At 36.5% G+C, this 17964-nt stretch overlaps 1 protein-coding gene across 2 annotated transcripts in view; it reads right to left on the bottom strand.

Annotated features, from left to right (window-relative positions):
- The window catches only part of atp8b4 (ATPase phospholipid transporting 8B4), a 31191-nt gene that overhangs the window by 10421 nt on the left and 2806 nt on the right, over positions 1-17964 (bottom strand). Inside the window, exons 1-16 of one of the 2 annotated variants that reach the window (XM_039695145.2) lie at positions 17124-17344; positions 11696-11754; positions 9995-10108; positions 9395-9493; positions 9200-9261; positions 8988-9060; positions 7781-7851; positions 7283-7365; positions 5054-5212; positions 4764-4852; positions 4117-4313; positions 3020-3228; positions 2890-2933; positions 853-1018; positions 542-730; positions 158-273 (exon numbers count right to left, since the gene is read on the bottom strand). In XM_039695145.2, the coding sequence (XP_039551079.2) occupies positions 158-273; positions 542-730; positions 853-1018; positions 2890-2933; positions 3020-3228; positions 4117-4313; positions 4764-4852; positions 5054-5212; positions 7283-7365; positions 7781-7851; positions 8988-9060; positions 9200-9261; positions 9395-9493; positions 9995-10108; positions 11696-11754; positions 17124-17193 (1800 nt within the window). In that variant the 5' untranslated portion in view covers positions 17194-17344. Of the gene's footprint in view, positions 1-157; positions 274-541; positions 731-852; positions 1019-2889; positions 2934-3019; positions 3229-4116; positions 4314-4763; positions 4853-5053; positions 5213-7282; positions 7366-7780; positions 7852-8987; positions 9061-9199; positions 9262-9394; positions 9494-9994; positions 10109-11695; positions 11755-17123; positions 17345-17964 lie in introns of those variants that run through there. The other variant, XM_039695144.2, reaches the window with a different exon arrangement.

Consider the following 17964-nt stretch of genomic DNA (forward strand, 5'->3'; position numbering starts at 1 on the left):
AAAAAACAGTAATATCCTTCATGGTACTCTTTTGATACTTTTTTGTTATTGGCAGCACACCATAGTACTATACTAGCAAGGGAACAACATCCAGAACATAGGGATAAGCTAGGCTGATGTTTTCTACAGGGAGAGTGGCTTAACAATAGAGACTCACATTAAGGTGCTCTGAGGTAGTAAAGACAAGCTCTTCATTAGATGGGTCCAGCCTGTCGAAGACAATAGTGTCAGCTCCTTTTGAGTAAAGCTTTAACTGCCCCTTTGGGTTCCTCACTGCGGAAGAGACAGGAAATGCATGTGCTACTTATAAATATACAAGTATACAATAAAACAGTTTCAACAGACCATAAAGCTATTGATTCCTCTATGTGAATGGATGAATTATGCATTCAGACCCATAAGAGAGAGAATTATGTCGGGGATGATTCATAGCTTTTGTGAAATATTAAAGGTATCAGACAATACAAGATTGTGACTAAGATTACATAATATACATATATATATATATATATAAATAAATAAAAAATTAATGAGAACCAACCAATGACGCTCATTCTCTTCCGGACGTTGTTGAAGTCTAAAATGGCTATTAGCTGATAGGTGACCGCCTGACCCATCTCATATAAAGTGATGGTTTCCGGCGTCCGACATCGGAATACGAAGCCAAAGTTGCGTGCAGCAGTCACCAGGGCTCCTTCATCCGGAGACTGTGCCTGATACACCAGCTCACCTTCAACATGAAATCATTTCAGAGGTATTTCAATCAAAGTCCACTCAAAATCTCTTCTGCTATTCAACAAAAGTGTTAATAGGATGTGAAGATATATTTAAGGTGTCTGGGGTCCAGTTTACCCTCATTTCTCTCCTCTGGCATGACGGTGTGGCAGAGCGCTAACAGACGGAAGAATTCCTGCACCAGAGGCTCTTCCAGCTTGATGGCCTCAACCAAACTGCTGTCATGGAAACGGAATTTCCGGTCCATCAGTGGGTTGAAGGAGAAATCTACACATGGTGTTTTCTGCAAGAGTCAGAGACAAGTGTGACTGCCAAATCTGTTTTTTTGTTTATTATATTTAAAAACACATATATATATGTGTTTGATATGAAGAGTTCAGATGCAAAAGCCTCTAAGTGCCATTTGAAATTTTCTTCTAAAATGATCATTTTTATCAAGCTTGTAAATTTAAGTTCAGTAATTTCACTTAAATGGCAATGAAGATTACCTATTAATTGTCATTTAAGTGAAATTACTGAACTTAAATATACAAGCTTGAAAAAAATGGTCATTTTAGAAGAAAATTTCAAATGGCTTTTAGAGGCTTTTGCATCTGAACTCTTCATATATATATATATATATACATCTTATAGGTATTTATAAGTAAGGTAGTTGTTGTAGTAGTTATGTTTAGGTATTGGGTTGGGTAGGATTAAGGGAGGTAGAATATGGTCATGTAGAATTGCATTAATATGTGCTTTATAAGTACTAATAAACAGCCAATATGCTAGTAATATGAACAACAGCCGAAATGTATCATTTTCCTTTTATCCCTGTAAAGCCGCTTTAAAACAATCTGTATTGTATAGCGCTATATAAATAAAGTTGACTTGCCTAATAAGAAACGAGTAATCTAAAGTGTTACCAAACATTTAAATATACTGTAACCAGATGAGTAAAGGTTGGAGACAAACTTTGATGTTGGCTTGACAAAGTCTGGTTTGAAAATTTAGCATTTTGTTAGAATGAATAAGAATGTCATTGGCATGTTACTATCATTGGCATGTTCATTGCATCATTGGCATGTTACTGACATGAATAAACAATTTGCTATCATTTAACACGTTGATAACATGTTTCAGAACGTTGGTGGCATGAATTAACAAGTTGCTAACATGTTTTAACTCACTGCTAGCATTAATTAGCACGTAGCTAGTATGTTTTAACATGTTGCTAACACGAATTAGCATGTTTTAACAGTTTGCTAGCATAATCTAATACTTTGCTAGCTTGAATTAGCATGTTGCTAACATGAATTACATGCTAGCAACATGCTAGTTGAGCTGACTAAACGCCTGTGAAAAGACAACTCGACGTCGGCGATGTTATGCCCTAAATTAATACATGATTAACTGTATTTTTTCTATGTACATTTCTATAAAAAAAAGCTGGTTTGAAATAATGTGTATTGTGAAAAGCGCTATACAAATAAATTTGAATTTTATATTTAATTAACATGATGCTAGCATGTTTTAACACACTGCTAGCTAGCATTAACACACTTTAGCACTTTGCTAGCATTTATTAACACTTTGCTTGTAGCATGTAGCATGAATTACCATGTCTAACACTTTGTTAGCATAATTTAACACTTTGGTGTCATTAATTAACATGTTGCTAGCATATTTTAGCATGCCGCTAGCATGAATTAGCATGTTTTAATACATTTCTAACATGAATTAGCATTTTGCTAGCATTATTTTTCACTTGGTTAGCATGAATTAGCATGTTGTTAACAGTTTTAGCATGTTGCTACCATACATTAACATGAAAAAAACAAACATTAACATGTTTTACCACATTGCTAACATGAATGAGCATGTTGTCTTATGATAGTCATTAAGCTTTGCTATTGATAGACAGCTAAAATACGCAATAAGTCTTAATGTACAAAGGTTTTGCTCGACCCCCTATGCAACTTTTCGTCGTTTTTTTGATCGTCCGTTTAATGAAAATCGTAAGTTGGATCAGCTAGAAAATATATAGCACACGGAGCCAGAACAATCTGAAAGCCAACATAATTATTATTTTTAAAGTAATATTTTATGCATTTTTAAAAAATAATTATTAATAAATGAATTAATAGAAATAATTTAAATAAACAACTTCATTACCTCTGTAATATCCACTTTATGCCCAAACTCATCATAAACATCACCTAGACAAACAAAATCACATCTATTAATACATATATCCACATGTGTCTGTAAGTGTGGGCGTATAGCAGGAAGTGTTGAAGCGTACCGTAGGTCTTCCCATTGATGGAACACTTATTGAACACCATGATGTTCTGGGTCAGGGTGCCTGTTTTGTCTGAGAAGATAAACTCCACCTGGCCCAGCTCCTCGTTGAGGGTGGTAGTGCGCGCCTCGGCGGGAGTGTCCTTGCGGCTGTAGTACATTCGTCTGTCCCAGTTTATGAAGTAACTGTGGCCCAGCCGCAAAACTTCTACGCTGTAATATAGTAAGTTTTACGTTAATGTCCAAGTCTTTTTTTGTCCTTAAAGGTGTATTAAGCAATTTATGACAAATGCTGTTGAACATTTAAATCAACACCAAAACAAACAATTGTATGTATATCTGGTAGAGGTCCATTAATTTTTTGTGTGTTGTACTTAGAACTGTGTAAATAGAAGAATAAAAGTCATGCCTGGTTCAGATTACGCGATTTTAGCCCGATTTTGGCACAATCCGTTTGACGTAGGGTGTCGTGGGGATTCGTAAACGACAACGGGCGTCAGGACGCAAGATTCAATCGTATCATCTCGTATAGTGTGGCGTAGTGGGCGACAACCTACTGTACGTCGCTTCAAAACATCACGACAAAAAGGCTAGAAATCATAATTGACTTAGGCCTGGTTTCACAAACAGGGTTTAGATTAAACCAGGATTAGGCCTTAGTTTAATTAGGGCATTTAAGCTTTTAAAAACATGCCTTAGAAAGAAAGAACAAAATTACTGGTGTGTGTATCTTGAGACAAAACAATGCCCATGACATATTTTAAGATACGCTGCTTTCAGTTAAAACAGCTCAAACATGTATTTTAGTCCTGGACTATCTTAAGCCATGTCTGTGAAACCGGGAGATAAAGTCATAATATTTCTAAAAGTATTATGCGATAAAGTCATAATTAGGACATTAAAAGCATGATTTACCACAGCATGCTTTTTAAAATCTCAATTATTAGATAAAGAATCAAAATTATGACATTAAGTTAAAATTAAGAGATACAACCCCGGTTTCAGAGACAAGGTATAAATATGAACATACTTCATCGTTAATGTGAAATTCAGGTCCTGAAGCAAAACCAGTTTACCACCACATTGTGTGATCTGACCTACCTAACATAAAGTGAGATGGGCACAACAGTGTTCAGGATGATAACGTAGGACCAGAAGGTCAGGAAGCCAGACAAGACTGAATTGATCGTGAGTTGCTTCCACTGAAGATACGCCCAAAAGTCGCTGCCAACACTCTGCTCCCAAATGGTGTTTCCGATGGCCAGGATGATCCCCATACAGATGAGAAACCCAAAGATCTGGAAAACCAGGAAATATGTCACTACTGAATCATTTTCAATCCTCAAAATGAAAATTCTCACATCATTTAATCGCCCTAATGTCATTCCAAAGACTTTCATTCATCTTTGAAACACAAATCAAGATGGTTTATATAAAATCTGAGTGATTTCTTTCCCTCCACTTAAAGTCTATTCACCCAAAACTCGGAGGCTTCGAAAGAAACACGATCCCTTATATGTTGAACAGGTTTATGATTTGTGTTTCGAAGATTTGTGCTTCGAAGATGAACAAATGTTTTATGGGTCATGAGATTGAGTAATTGACAACATTTTTGGGTGAACTATCCCTTTAACGCATGCAAAGCGTTTTACAATCACAAAATTAAACTGCCCTTTTGAAAGGCTGGCGGCATGAGTAAGTGAGATGCCACATGTCGATCATTCCCAGCATGCTCCACACATACTCACCCACAGCACTAAGGTGTTCATCAGTTTGTCGATGCTGGTCCGTTTAAACTTCGTCCTCCCACAGTTTTGCATGAGCTTGGTTTGGAGTCCTGATGAAGACAATCAGAACAGAGTTCATCTCAGGACAGATCACGGTGTGCTTTAGGTGCTAAGCATAGATAATAACATTAATTACAGATGAGGCAGAAGAACTAGGCAGTCAATATGTCTCTGAGGAACATCTACTCAAGATAGCCAATCAATCGTCTGTGAAACTGCCATTAGGCTAGGACTATTGAAGAGAAATGTACCGGCGAAGATGACCAAGCCGAAACACCACTCGGTGTTACGGAGCACACATCCTCTCAAGAGCATTTTCTCGTTGTCCAGAGGATACTTATTATCTTCCCAGTATAGAGTCCCTGTGAACTTATCCAGTTTGTTGTTGGGAGGCTCGCAGATGACTTCCCCTGGGAGACACGTTCAAAGACAACATGAGACTTTTTTTTTAATCACATCATTTATCATTAGACACTTTCACCTATTGGAAAGTCCACCAAAAGTGAAAGTCCTCCAAAAATCTCTTTAGATTGTATGCGCGTGAAGTCGCGACTGGGGATACGCCCACTGAGTGGCAAAGAGACTGAGCGGCAGCATTGTTTTTCAGCGTGAATGCCGCGAAGAACACACAAAACACATCTAAAACAGGAAAGAGCTTTGGGATTGACTATATAAAAAGATTTGACAAGAAATCTGAGGTATATTTTTTACTACCGAAAGCTACAGAAAAGAAAAGCAAATGGGTCGCTGCAATTAATAGACAACAGGACTCCAGGCAGTGAAAGGTGGATTTTATCATTTTGTGTCAATATGCTGAATTTTGTAGTCAAATCATATCCTATTGTATTGTTATATATTGTATTGACAACTCATCAATTAAATATTTACCATCGTATACACCCCCTTTTTTTTAGAATAGACATGGAAATGCACCTTTCAAACTTAAATGGTTGTAATTCAAGAATGCTTTGGAATATAGACGTAAGATTGGTCTTGTTTTAAAGAAGACGTGAAAAGAAGTGGAAAAAAATTAAGAAAGTGAAACATGAAAAAAAGTTATAGAAGTTTGAGTTCATATTTTATATCAAATATATATTTTTAAAACCTGGGCTACTCTAAAACTGCAGAAAAAAGCAAAAAATCTGAACAAGTTGTTTCAAATTTTAGGTTGATATCTCGAAAAATTAGCTTTCTGTGAGATTTATTTTGGCCCATTATGCCCATAAAAGGGCGCCTCCATTTCCATATGCGTTTTGAGTGATACGAACCATTATTTTCATAATTTTCACACAAATTTATTAAGTAGACATCCTATTCAGAAGTAGTATGGGAAGTTTGGCAGTTATAGCTCACTGCCACATCACAAATGGTGAATTTATTATTTTTTTTTCTTAATATATTTAAAACATTTTCAGACAATTTTTTTGTAAAATAATTGAATGGATGTTATCTTTTGAACTCTTCTACCATTTTTTCATGATTTTTTATGTTCATTGCCATTTCAAAATAAAGGTCTTAGGAGAATATTCTTGTCGAAAATTGATAAATTACGGCTCCTCTGTAATTTATTTTTAAAATCAATCACCAAATATGGAAACTAGAGATTGTAAGCTTTTAAATGATATATATATTCATTTCTAAGATATTATTGTTTTAAAAATATAATTGCAACCGTCTCATCTGTGGGACGGTGACAGTTTAAACAAACACAAGCAAAAAAAACTTTAATATGATATAAATACATATATAATATTGATATAAGTGATCACCCAGATTTAGACCTACCTATATTGTATTTATATAAAGATTTCATAGGCAAACTTACTTTATCTATTTCCCTGGCATCGAAATCAGGCACATATAAATGTCAGGAAACATGACTCCTGGCTGCGTGTCAATATCCATGGATCATCAGATCTTTGGTAAGTTGTAAGGAACACCATATTGAGTCCAACCTTTAGTTTAAACTGATAATCATTTGTTTTACTCGCATTTTCACAGTCTCACCTATTAAATTCAGTCCGGCTGAGGGGGTTACGTCAACGCATACCCTCTATTCTGTTCTTTCATTGAAAAGCCATTTTTTAACTTCTCTTCTAAAGGGCCATGCCTCTAGTAATTGTTCATATTACAAACAATATGGAATGAGTGTGTTCAAATCCCCAATCAACCTAATTAGAAGCTTTGGAAATAGTAGTACTATAGCCAATATATTTTTTTTTTCCAATTTCACAAATGAAATGGGCTTCGCTCAAGATAAACTTTAATGGAATCCAAGCAAAAACAATGCAAATCTCATTACAATCGCTCCTTTGAAAGAAATACATGAGCATACCAGAGGTTCCGCGAGAGAAAGCCACAGAGATCGATCTAATCGATGTGACAGATGCAATAAGTGTTTATGTTTACTCGTGTTGACTCAAGTTCATTTCTGTTGATGGTGCACTAATGGTGTGTGTGTGTTTGAATAAAAGCTTTACCGTTGAAGTCTGCAAGCTTGGAAACATCGTCCCCGAGGTCTGAGGTTACAGTCAAGGCTTGGCGCACCTTCAGGTTGGTTTCTCTGTTGGAATTGGAAAGAATCGATAGAATGAAACAGGCTCATGATCGTGTCATGTTGTCAGTCACAAAATCGAATTGTAGATGCTTGTGCTGGATGTTGAACATGTCCAAAGGGAAGTGAAGTCAAGTCAAGTCAAATATATTTATATAGCGCTTTTCACAAAACAGATTGTATCAAAGCTGCTCCACAATATCAATCAAGACAACTTAACAGTGTTTGTTTGTTCATGGAAAAAAAGACAATCAAGTTTGGTAGAGCTGATCAATGATGGGTCATTTAATTTGAATATCCCCAACTGAGCAAGCCAAAGGCAACAGTGGCAAGGAACTGAAAAAAGTACAAACCTTGTACAAAAAGTACAAATGAAGCATGCAATATTAGCGCCACAACACACATTTCACAGAAAACATCTCACCCATCTAGCTCTGCGGTCTCGATATAGCAAAGTCCATAGGGCTCACTGCTGGAGAGGAGGAGAAGGTCCGCCTGTACACAGGAGAGAAAGCGGACACGGAAAGCTGTGCAAAACTCATAAATCATGTGCTGGATGAGTCTACTCCACTCTTTACAATACGGTGCTATCATCTACTAAAGTCTGCAGATAATGCCAGTCATATTGGGAACATCAAAATCTTTTTCTGTCAATTTGATGGTATAGTTTTTGTATTTAGGTGCCAAAGTTTGTACTTTTTTTTCTATGGCAGCCAATTCCTGATGGCAATTGGTGCCACCAAATTTTCAATTACATTTACGCAAATAACTTTTAAACTTTCAATCAGGGATAAAAGAAATGCTAAGGGCTCCACAAGATTTCGTTCAATTTTTCAAATAAAAAAAAACAAAACAAAACTTTAAATAAGCTAAAACCACTAAAAATCAAGATATTTCTTATTTTAATTCACCCCCAAACTTCTAATATTTCAATTTCATTACATTTAGTTTAAATTTGAATCTATGGACACTACTAAATATTAAAAAAATTAATACACTCACAAAACACAATTTCTGCCTGATAATATTATTTTCACTTTCTTTGAGTTTAGAGAAAAAAATATTGTATATATATATAAATATATTTTTTAGTTTAATTATTTATTATTTTAGCAAACAAATTTATATAGACAAACTAATATAAATAGAAAACATTTTGTCCATTTTTCAGTTTTAGGTTATGACAAAAGATATTATTGGCTTATTGCATCAGCCTAATTACTTTTTTTGTTAACAACTTTATTTTTAAGCAAAACTGACTGATGATCTTCAGACCAGTTTTTATAAGTATAATTCATTATTTCATTCCAATAAAAACAGGAAAGAAACAAATGAATTTGACCCTAAAGAAGCGAATCTGGATCTCGACCATAGTTTCACTATTCGAAATGAATCAGTCTCAGAACAGTTTTAGACCATTAAAGTCTATAAATTATAAATTAGGGTTAAATCTGCTCATAAGCTTTGAGGCAATTGGCATAAAATAATATTTCTGATGTTGTTTAACTCATTGGATTGTGATTAGTACAACGCTCGTGATGTGATTACCATATCCGCTATATTTATTATATTTGCCATTCTAAAGTTAGTCTGTTAGACTGTATATATATTGGCAAAATAATCAAACTTACAGCAACAAACTGATTGTTCTCAAGTTTGATGATATCACCCACTCTTACATTCATCCATTTTTCAATCTGCAGTCTGAAAGAGAGACATTTTGTGTTACAGGTCAATCGTTAATCATTTCCTAAACATCCCTTAAAGCATTTACAATTCAAAAACTGTGTCTCAAGCAAGACACACAGCAGAAAATGCTAATATGTGGCATAAATGCACTTACTTTCCTTTGATGAGTACCTGAGACTGCCGGGTGTTGACTTGTTCATCACTTTTATGGCGGAACTAAAATCCAAAACAGATCAATTACAACAAACATCGGATTATTTTATTTCAGGCAGCCCACAAACAGTGGTCTACCTTTCTGAATGCAGTGTTCAGAGTTGTAAAGATAAACAGGACAAGAATAGATTCTCACAAAGTCATCGGTAGCATCCTTGACAGCTGTGATAGCAAGAACCAACACCAAAGGCACAATGGTGGTGAACCACGAAAGAGATGAGATTTCTGGAATTAACTAGAACACACAAAAGAGTATTAATGTTGTATAACATTGAAGAGATTGTTTACCCCAGAATAAAAATCCTGTCATCATTTATTCACCCTCATGTCGTTCCAAACCTGTATGGCTTTCTTTCTTTTGCAGAACACAAAAGAAGATATTTTGGACTGTTTTTGTCAATACAGTGAAAGTCAGTGGGGTCCAAAAGTGACAATGAATCACATTTTATGGGCAAAAAAGTCATTTTTCAAAACGTTTTCTATTGTGTTGTACAGAAGAAAGAAAGTCATACAGGTTTGGAACGACATTGCCAGTTGCCATATGCATAACCCCATTTGGTAACACTTTACTTGAAGTGGTGTGAAGTGTAACACTTTACTTGAGGTGTTACCCAACATTTTCAGTGTAATGTAGAACCAAATCCATGCAATTCAGGATCAAATCGTTTTATAAATGAGGCCTCAGATTTATGAGGCCTTCAGTAATTTCATAAGTGACCTTAAAAGGCTGGCAGACCTGCAGTATAAGCAGTACTAGGAAGTAGGCGTTCGCAAAACGCTGAAACTGCTCGAACAAGTTAATGGGCAGGAAGGTGAACACGTTGTATTTTGCTGTCTTGATGCAATTGTCCTGAGAAAGAATCAAAGAAAAGACAATTACAATACAAGAAAAGTTTCTTTCAACAGCACATTTTAAAACAAATGTTGACCTAAGTGCTTTAAAGATACACTACTAATGTTTTTGAACATCTTAGAAGTCTCTGATGCTCTCCAAGGCTGCATTTAATTGATCAAAATACTAGAAAACAGTAACATTGTGAAATATTACGACAATTTACAATAACTGTTTTCTGTGTCAATATTTTCTAGGGCTGTCAAACGATTAATCGCGATTAATCGCATCCAAAATGAAAGTTTGTGCTTACATAATATATGTGGGTGCACTGTGTATTATTATTTTGTATATATATATATATATATAAAAATACACGCACATGCTTGTATATTTAAAAAAAAAAAATATTTATGTTTATATGTAATATAAATTATAAATAAATCTATATACATGAAAATGTTTCTTAAATATATACAAGCATGTGTGTATTTATATATATAAAATAATTATACACAGTGCACCCACATATATTTTGTAAACACAAACTTTTATTTTGGATGCGATTAATCACGATTAATCGTTTGACAGCCCTAATATTTTCAAATGTAATGTAAATTTTCAGCACCAATATTCCAGTCTTTAGTGTCACAAGATCCTTCAGAAATTATGTGCTGATTTGATTATACATTTATATTTACATTTTACGTGTTAAACATTTATTTTATTTAACACTACTTTTTTTTTTTGTCGAAACCATCTTTTTCAAGATTCTCTAGTGAACAGTAGAAGGTAATCACTTGTTTTGAATAAATAATGAACTAACTTGTCAAGCATTTATTAATCTCAGTTAAAGGTGCAGTAAGCAATTTCTGAGAAAAGCTGTAGAAAGTGGATTGGACCAAGCAGCACAACGTACTTGTAGCCAATCAGCAGCAGGGGGTGTGTCTACTGATGCTGTGGGAGGAGAGAGAGTGAGTAAGAGGAAGATTTGAAGAAAGACTGTAGAAAGAGAGATGGCTGAGAGGCATTACAAAAGCTGGAAAAAGAAGGGTCGTGATCGGGGAAGGGCTTTAGGACCCGTGTTAATATTAGAAAAGCTTTCTATTTTCTATTCAAGTTTTTTCTATGTTTCACTGTTGTAATGTTAGCTATAGTAACAGTTTTGAATGTCATTGTTTGTCTGGAGCTGCTGGAACTCTTGCTTGTATATAATTGACTCTTGTGAACTATATATTAATTTTTTTGTTCATCCTTGTCAATCGTTTGCATCACATTTTGCTTCACTTCAGCTATGATAAAGAGACATCCACTCCTGCATTGCGTGTTCGTGCATTTTAGAGGCGGAGCAATGAACTGAGGGGTGTGTTTGTTTAGGCTGAACAGTTTCTCAGAAATCGCTTACTGTACCTTTAATGTTAATTTCAATCAATCCATTCAATGCATTATTAAAATAAAAAGTTGCATTTGTTAATATTATTCAATTGGAACTGAAGTAACATGAACTAACTAGCATTACGAAAGATTAATACTGTGACTGTGATTAATGCATGAAATGAGACCTTATGGTAAAGTGTAACCAATAAAACACATGTATAGACTTACAGCATAACTGAACCTCTCATTGTAGTCCCGATCGTTGGCTCGGACATGTCGTTCCTCCTCTAGAGTTGAACAGACGTTAAGTTTAGTAAATTATTGGAAAGAAACACATGAGGCACCATCAAGTACATTTCCATACTACAACAGACGTGAACTTTCAAAACTAAATGCACTAACATACAAAAACCAATATCCACCGTGTATCTCAATATCAGTCATTAGTTTGTCCACTAAAAAGATACTCTCATAATAATCTCCTCTTACTTTGTTTCTGGAAGTGAGCGAGGAGCCATAAATGGACTCGATATTTTCAAAAGCCACTAACAGCGATGTCTCGAGAGCGATGCCAGTGAATGTCACGCACCAGATTAGGGAAGTTAAAATAGAAAGTGTGTAAGCGAGAACCTATCATCGATTCTTAGAAATCAAACATCTCCTGGGAGAAGTTTCCATAAATCTTCCAGGATATTTCCCCCAGTTTATCATGTCACCCTCCCAATCCCACAAGTCCTTAAAGCTCTACCTTGTCCGGGTGATTTCGAGCCTCCTATCCCTGGTACTAACATCCATAGCCATCGAAGCGCCATTGCCTGTTTGCAATGTCATTCTTCGAGTGACACAGACAAACGTTCAGGCGGATTAAACCCTAACTTCAGTGCAAATCATATTACAGTCATTAACAAACCATGAAGTACTGCATAGTCTGCTTTCTGTTGGGTAGCAAGTGTGTGGAACGCAGCAGACATTGCCTTACTTGCAGGGCTTATGCTTATTAGCATAAAACTACTCCTAATCATCTACTAGCTCTCAACTGAGGAATCAAGGAGGCGTCTGGCATTATAAACACAGTCCTTGGTTTCCTAGAAGTTGAAGTTACTGAAGTTGCTCTTTTATAATTTGCTGATTAGAAAATCTCTGAGATATACAGTAAAGGAATCAGTAAAGGGATGTTCGTAGACGTTGAATGAACGTTTCTCACTGACACGCCCCCAACTCAACCCCAACCGAGCTCCCCACTGGTATTTACGACATTGTGGTGGCGTTCAAGTGCGTTCAACTCGTAATTACGATCTATACGAGATGACTTGAACGCAGCATAAGATAACCTTTGACCATTTCAAAATGGCGGAGAGCACCGCGAGAGTCGTGAATGGTAAAAAAATATATACTATTCATGATCTAGAAAATATACAGCATATTATTTACCTTTTGAGTTTTGATAAATCATTTTCTTGCTGTTGCAGATGACTTAAGCTATCTAAATAGTTTTAGCTAAATAACTGGTCTGGATCTCCAGCACTTGAACGCAACACACTGGTAAATACAAGTGGAAAATATCCTATTTTCCATAGCACGTGAACGCAGCATCAAACTCAATCTTTTTCATAGTATCTCATATGTTTATAGTCTGTGACTCAACGACTGAAGATGTTGGATGTACTGTTCAACCGCAGGAGGATTTACTGTACGATGTTCTTTGTGTTACTATAACATCATGGTGATGTGAAACATAATCTCAATCGATCGAAATTTGATGATCTGGGCTGGAGTACAGCTTATATTTTGCAGACTTGGGGGTCACTTTATATCGTGGCCTGAGTTGAACTGCCCTGCAGTCAATCCAGACTTTCCTCAAGTACCGCTGAACGTTGTTCACAGCCAGACGTTCACAGCCAGACGTTCACCGCCAGACGTTCACCGCCAGTTCACAGCCAGATGAGCTGAACAGGATATGTTCGCAAGACTTACCAAATGATTGACCTTACCACACTATTTGCGCTTCTGACATGAATAATGATCAAACTAACAATTTTTGCCTGTTGGACTATAAGACGGAAAGTGGGATATTCATATTGAATGTTTTTATATTATTAATGGAGACATTCAATTCATTAAAGGAGTAATGGACTATAATAACAGCCTTTTTTTGTTTGTTATTAAGCTATAGTGTTTTTGTGCATTATACTAATGTCTTTAGGCTACTGTTTTTCATAAGAAATTTCATAGAAACATGTGGTAAACATGATCCAAATACTATGGAAGGCCACATTTTACCCTATATAAAAATATATATGAAAATTTTGGCCGATACCGATAACTCTTTATATTTGAAAATCTAAATCCAAATTGTATATAATTATTGAGAGCCTGATTACAAAAACAAGTCTCATCATTAAAAGCCAAGTCCCAATTATAATGTTCTTATTAATGTTATGTAGCCTATACGACGGACTTAACTGTTGCACGCCACACCCATAACACCCAAGCAGCAAAAAAGTTGAGTTTAGGTTTTTCTGATAAACTACGGGTCTTTAGCAGAAAAACCACAGACTAATTTTACATGACTTCTGCATTTCTTTTGGTTTGGCAAAGCACAACTTTCTTTCAAAAAACACTCAACCAGACTAGGTCAATTGCTTCTGCGGTAATATGAATTGGTTCATACAGCTTTGTGAAACATGAGAATTGTTTCCTCATTCAGCTCAGGTGCTACAACCATCACCAACATTAATAATTGAAGAGTTTCCACACCCAGAGATGAGCTTACACTCAACACTCTTTGTACAAATTTACCCCCATCACACCAATGACACATGGCAAAAAAACACACAACTTGCCTATACTCTAAAGGTCCTTCAATGGTTCTTAAGTTAAGCTACGGTTCTGTGCAGATTCTGGATCAGTATATCGGATCCGTGCATTCGGTCTTAAAGTGACAGCAGCCTAATAAACCTGCAGCTGTCTGTTTTAATTGTTGATCAAACCACAAAAGACAAAGAAAAAAATCTCTCACTGGTCTTGACGGAATTACTTTTGTAACTATATTAAGGATTCATCTTTATTTAATTTATACAGTGAAGATTTATATTTGATTCAACTTCTATCCACAAGTTTCCGAGGGGCGCTCCTGTAAAAAATAAAGTGGGTGAAACTTCCGGTGACGCGGCGGAAGTAGCATTCCAATGGTATTTTGTGTGTTAGTTAGCGAAGAGGCTAGCTGTTTTTCTGAGAATTATTTTACTATTTAAAGACGCAAATCTTTATGAGAGATGTCGTTACGGAGCTCAGGGACAACATGTGCTGTTCGCGGTTGTATGTATAACCGGACTAAACTAATTTAGTGGCTGTGTTGACAGAATACCAAATGTGCCAGTTAATGTATTCAAGCAGCACATTCATTTATAATTTTGAATAAACTCCAAAGCAGAATGACTAAGTGTGTATTTTTTATTTGAATTGTTTGTCAGCTCGCACAACTGTCTGTCACCATGCCTTGATGAGTATTGATTATTAATAATGTTATTATAATACTCCCAATCAACTACTGCGGAGGGTAAAGGTACTGTTATTTCACCCTTTTGAATTTCGTTGAGGTTGTGTTCCCACATCGTTATCTAGTTTGGATCGCTATTACTTGAATGACTGTCAACTGTTGAATGAACGAGTGTGAAGTATGTCAAGTCGCGCTTTGTTTACTTCCAACCGGAAGTCGCGCCCACTTTTGACGCAAGGCCTCATGGGGCGTAGGAAACTTGTGGATACCTAAAAACTACTGTCAGACCTACCTGAAAATTATTTCATTTGCATCTTTGATCTGCAGACTGTTTGTTTACTTGTCTTTAATAATGTAAGGCTATAAGCTTGTTTCCGCCACATACAACATAGCCTGCTGAAAAGGTCAGACGCTCTGCTGAAGACGCTTGAGAGCGTTTTTTCCGTTGAGACGTTTCGTTGCTATGATACAGAATATCCGCAGCACAGTTTACTTGTAACTGATTTCGCAGACAATTTGTTTCATACTAAAAATTTATTTTTTCACCCATTTTGTTCGGTTAGCTCTGTTGGTTGATGTCGTTGTACAGAAAGAATGTTGTGGCAGTTGGTCAGTGTGGTTTAGCCCCGCCCCTCCTCCGCTGTGATTGGACGGGTGGGTAAAAAGTAACAGTGATGAGCGCTGAGTTTTATCCAAAGTTGAACATTTTTCAACTCTCGGCGACCAGCATAAAAAAAAAAAGCTCAGCGCGAAAAAAAAACGTTCAGTGCCTCGTTGCGCTCATGGCGCTTAGGCCGTGTGTCCACCAAAGCGTTTTTATCCAGCTGAAAACGCTAGACGCTCTGCTGAAGACGCCGTGCTTTGGGCGCTGGAGAGCGCTTTGGTAGCGCAGTGGTTTTTCTGTTGAGACGTTTCGTTGCTATGATACGGAATATATACAGCAGTTTGAATGTTGTGACAGTTGGTTGGTATGGTTTGGTCCCGCCCCTCCTCCACTGTGATTGGACGGCTGGGTAAAATGTGACAGTGATGAGCACTGCGTTTTATCCAAAGTTGAACATTTTTCAACTCCCAGCGACCAGTAAAAACGCTGGGCGCTCGGCGCTTCAGCGTGAAAAAGAACGCTCTGCGCCTCGGTACGCTCACGGCGTTTAAAAAACGCGGCGCTCCCATTGAAAACAAACGCCAGGCGCGTGGAAAAACGCTTTGGTGGACACACGGCCTTAAAAAACGCGGCGCTCCCATTGAAAACATACGCCAGGCGCGTGGAAAAACGCTTTGGTGAAGAATTGAACGTCGACTATAGACAGTTAGAATAATCTGGCTATTAGGGATGGGCAACGATTAATCGCGATTAATCACATCCAAAATAAAAGTTTGTGTTTACATAATATATGTGTGTGTGGTGTGTATAATTAATTTGTATATATAAATACCCAAACATGCATGTATATATTTACGAAAAATGTGTTATTAATATATCAAATATTTATTTTTATATATAATATTTATTATGTATAAATATATATATAAACGATGTACATGCAAATATTTCTTAAATATATACATTCATGTGTGTATATACATTCTTCACTACACACACATATATATGTAAACACAAACTTTTATTTTGGATGCGATTAATCGCAATTAATCGTTGCCCATCCCTACTGGCTATGCGCGTACTTGCTGCAAATTTGAGTGCAAAGTCAGTCAGCAATATTTTAGCTTCGTCTTCCTAGAAGAGACTGTAAATTAAACATGTGCATCTGCTAAAAGTTTATTTTTCTGACTAGCCTAAAGCTAACAGACACAAAAATGTTGGTTCTTGTTTATTTGTAAGAGTAGAGGATAACCCCCCCCGCCCCCCCTCTTGAATTTGCACAAGGGCTCCTTGACAAACATTTCAACAATTATGGAAATGACAGTACGAGTGTGTTGCAGTAGGCTACACCGAGCATGCACAAAATGTTTAAATGACCTCAGTGACTAATACATGGAGGCGTGTGTATTCTTCCTTTTTGTGTACGTGATCACTCACACTGACGAAAACTCATGCAACATTCTTACAACACTGGCTTCCCAACTTTCCACTTGCAACATTAGCATATTACAACAGCTAACCTCAACACAAAAGTGAAAAATAAAAGGAAATACCTGCAGGTCTCACACTCATGTCCCAGCAGTTATGAGCAGTAAGTGATCTCCATCCAGACGGCCAGATCATGTTTTTAAAAAGATAAAAAACGAACTGCCTCTACCGCCCACGGGCAAGAAACGATCTGTGGTTTATCGAAGGTCAAGGCAAAACCTTGCGTCATTGGCAGATCTGTTTACCTTTTCCTGCCCATAATCACACACACACGTATACACGTAGTGCACTTCACGTCAGCATCCCTATAGCAGCGTCTGCTTTATCTCTGTGGAGCAGCACATGAGAGAATAAAGGAGAGTGATGTCAAGGGATGAGGATACAAACCGTCCCTTCTTTTTAAAGCACTAATTAACTATTTCTGGGGATTAAGACGAGTTTGATTTATTTGTGTGCAAGTGAAACCAAGAGCACACAAACAAGAGCCATCAAGGAGTCATCAAGGTTTCTAGGCAACAAGACCTATGCATAGCACAAGACCTCAGCTCAAACGCGGCGTCGTTCAATTCTGTGGCTAACAATAAACATATTATATTCAGAAATTAAGTATGGTTATGGAGAACAGTTGTGTTTCACAGAATGGGAACTGCAAAACACTGTAATTATCTGGTTCTTTGTGGCATCTACGGTTGATTATGTGGCTAGGCCTCAATTTAGGTTACTGTTAACCTGAAGAGTTTAGCAAAACAGAAGTAACAAGAAGTACTGATAAAGAGAAGTAACTGATCAAAAGAAATATGTATGCGTGTATATATATATATATTAGGGCTGTCAAACGATTAATCGCATCCAAAATAAAAGTTTGTGTTTACATAATATATGTGGGTGCACTGTGTATAATTATTT

Source organism: Pimephales promelas, chromosome 25 (genome assembly GCF_988280905.1).
Source record: "Pimephales promelas chromosome 25, fPimPro1.hap1.1, whole genome shotgun sequence".
NCBI classification, from domain to species: Eukaryota; Metazoa; Chordata; class Actinopteri; order Cypriniformes; family Leuciscidae; genus Pimephales; species Pimephales promelas.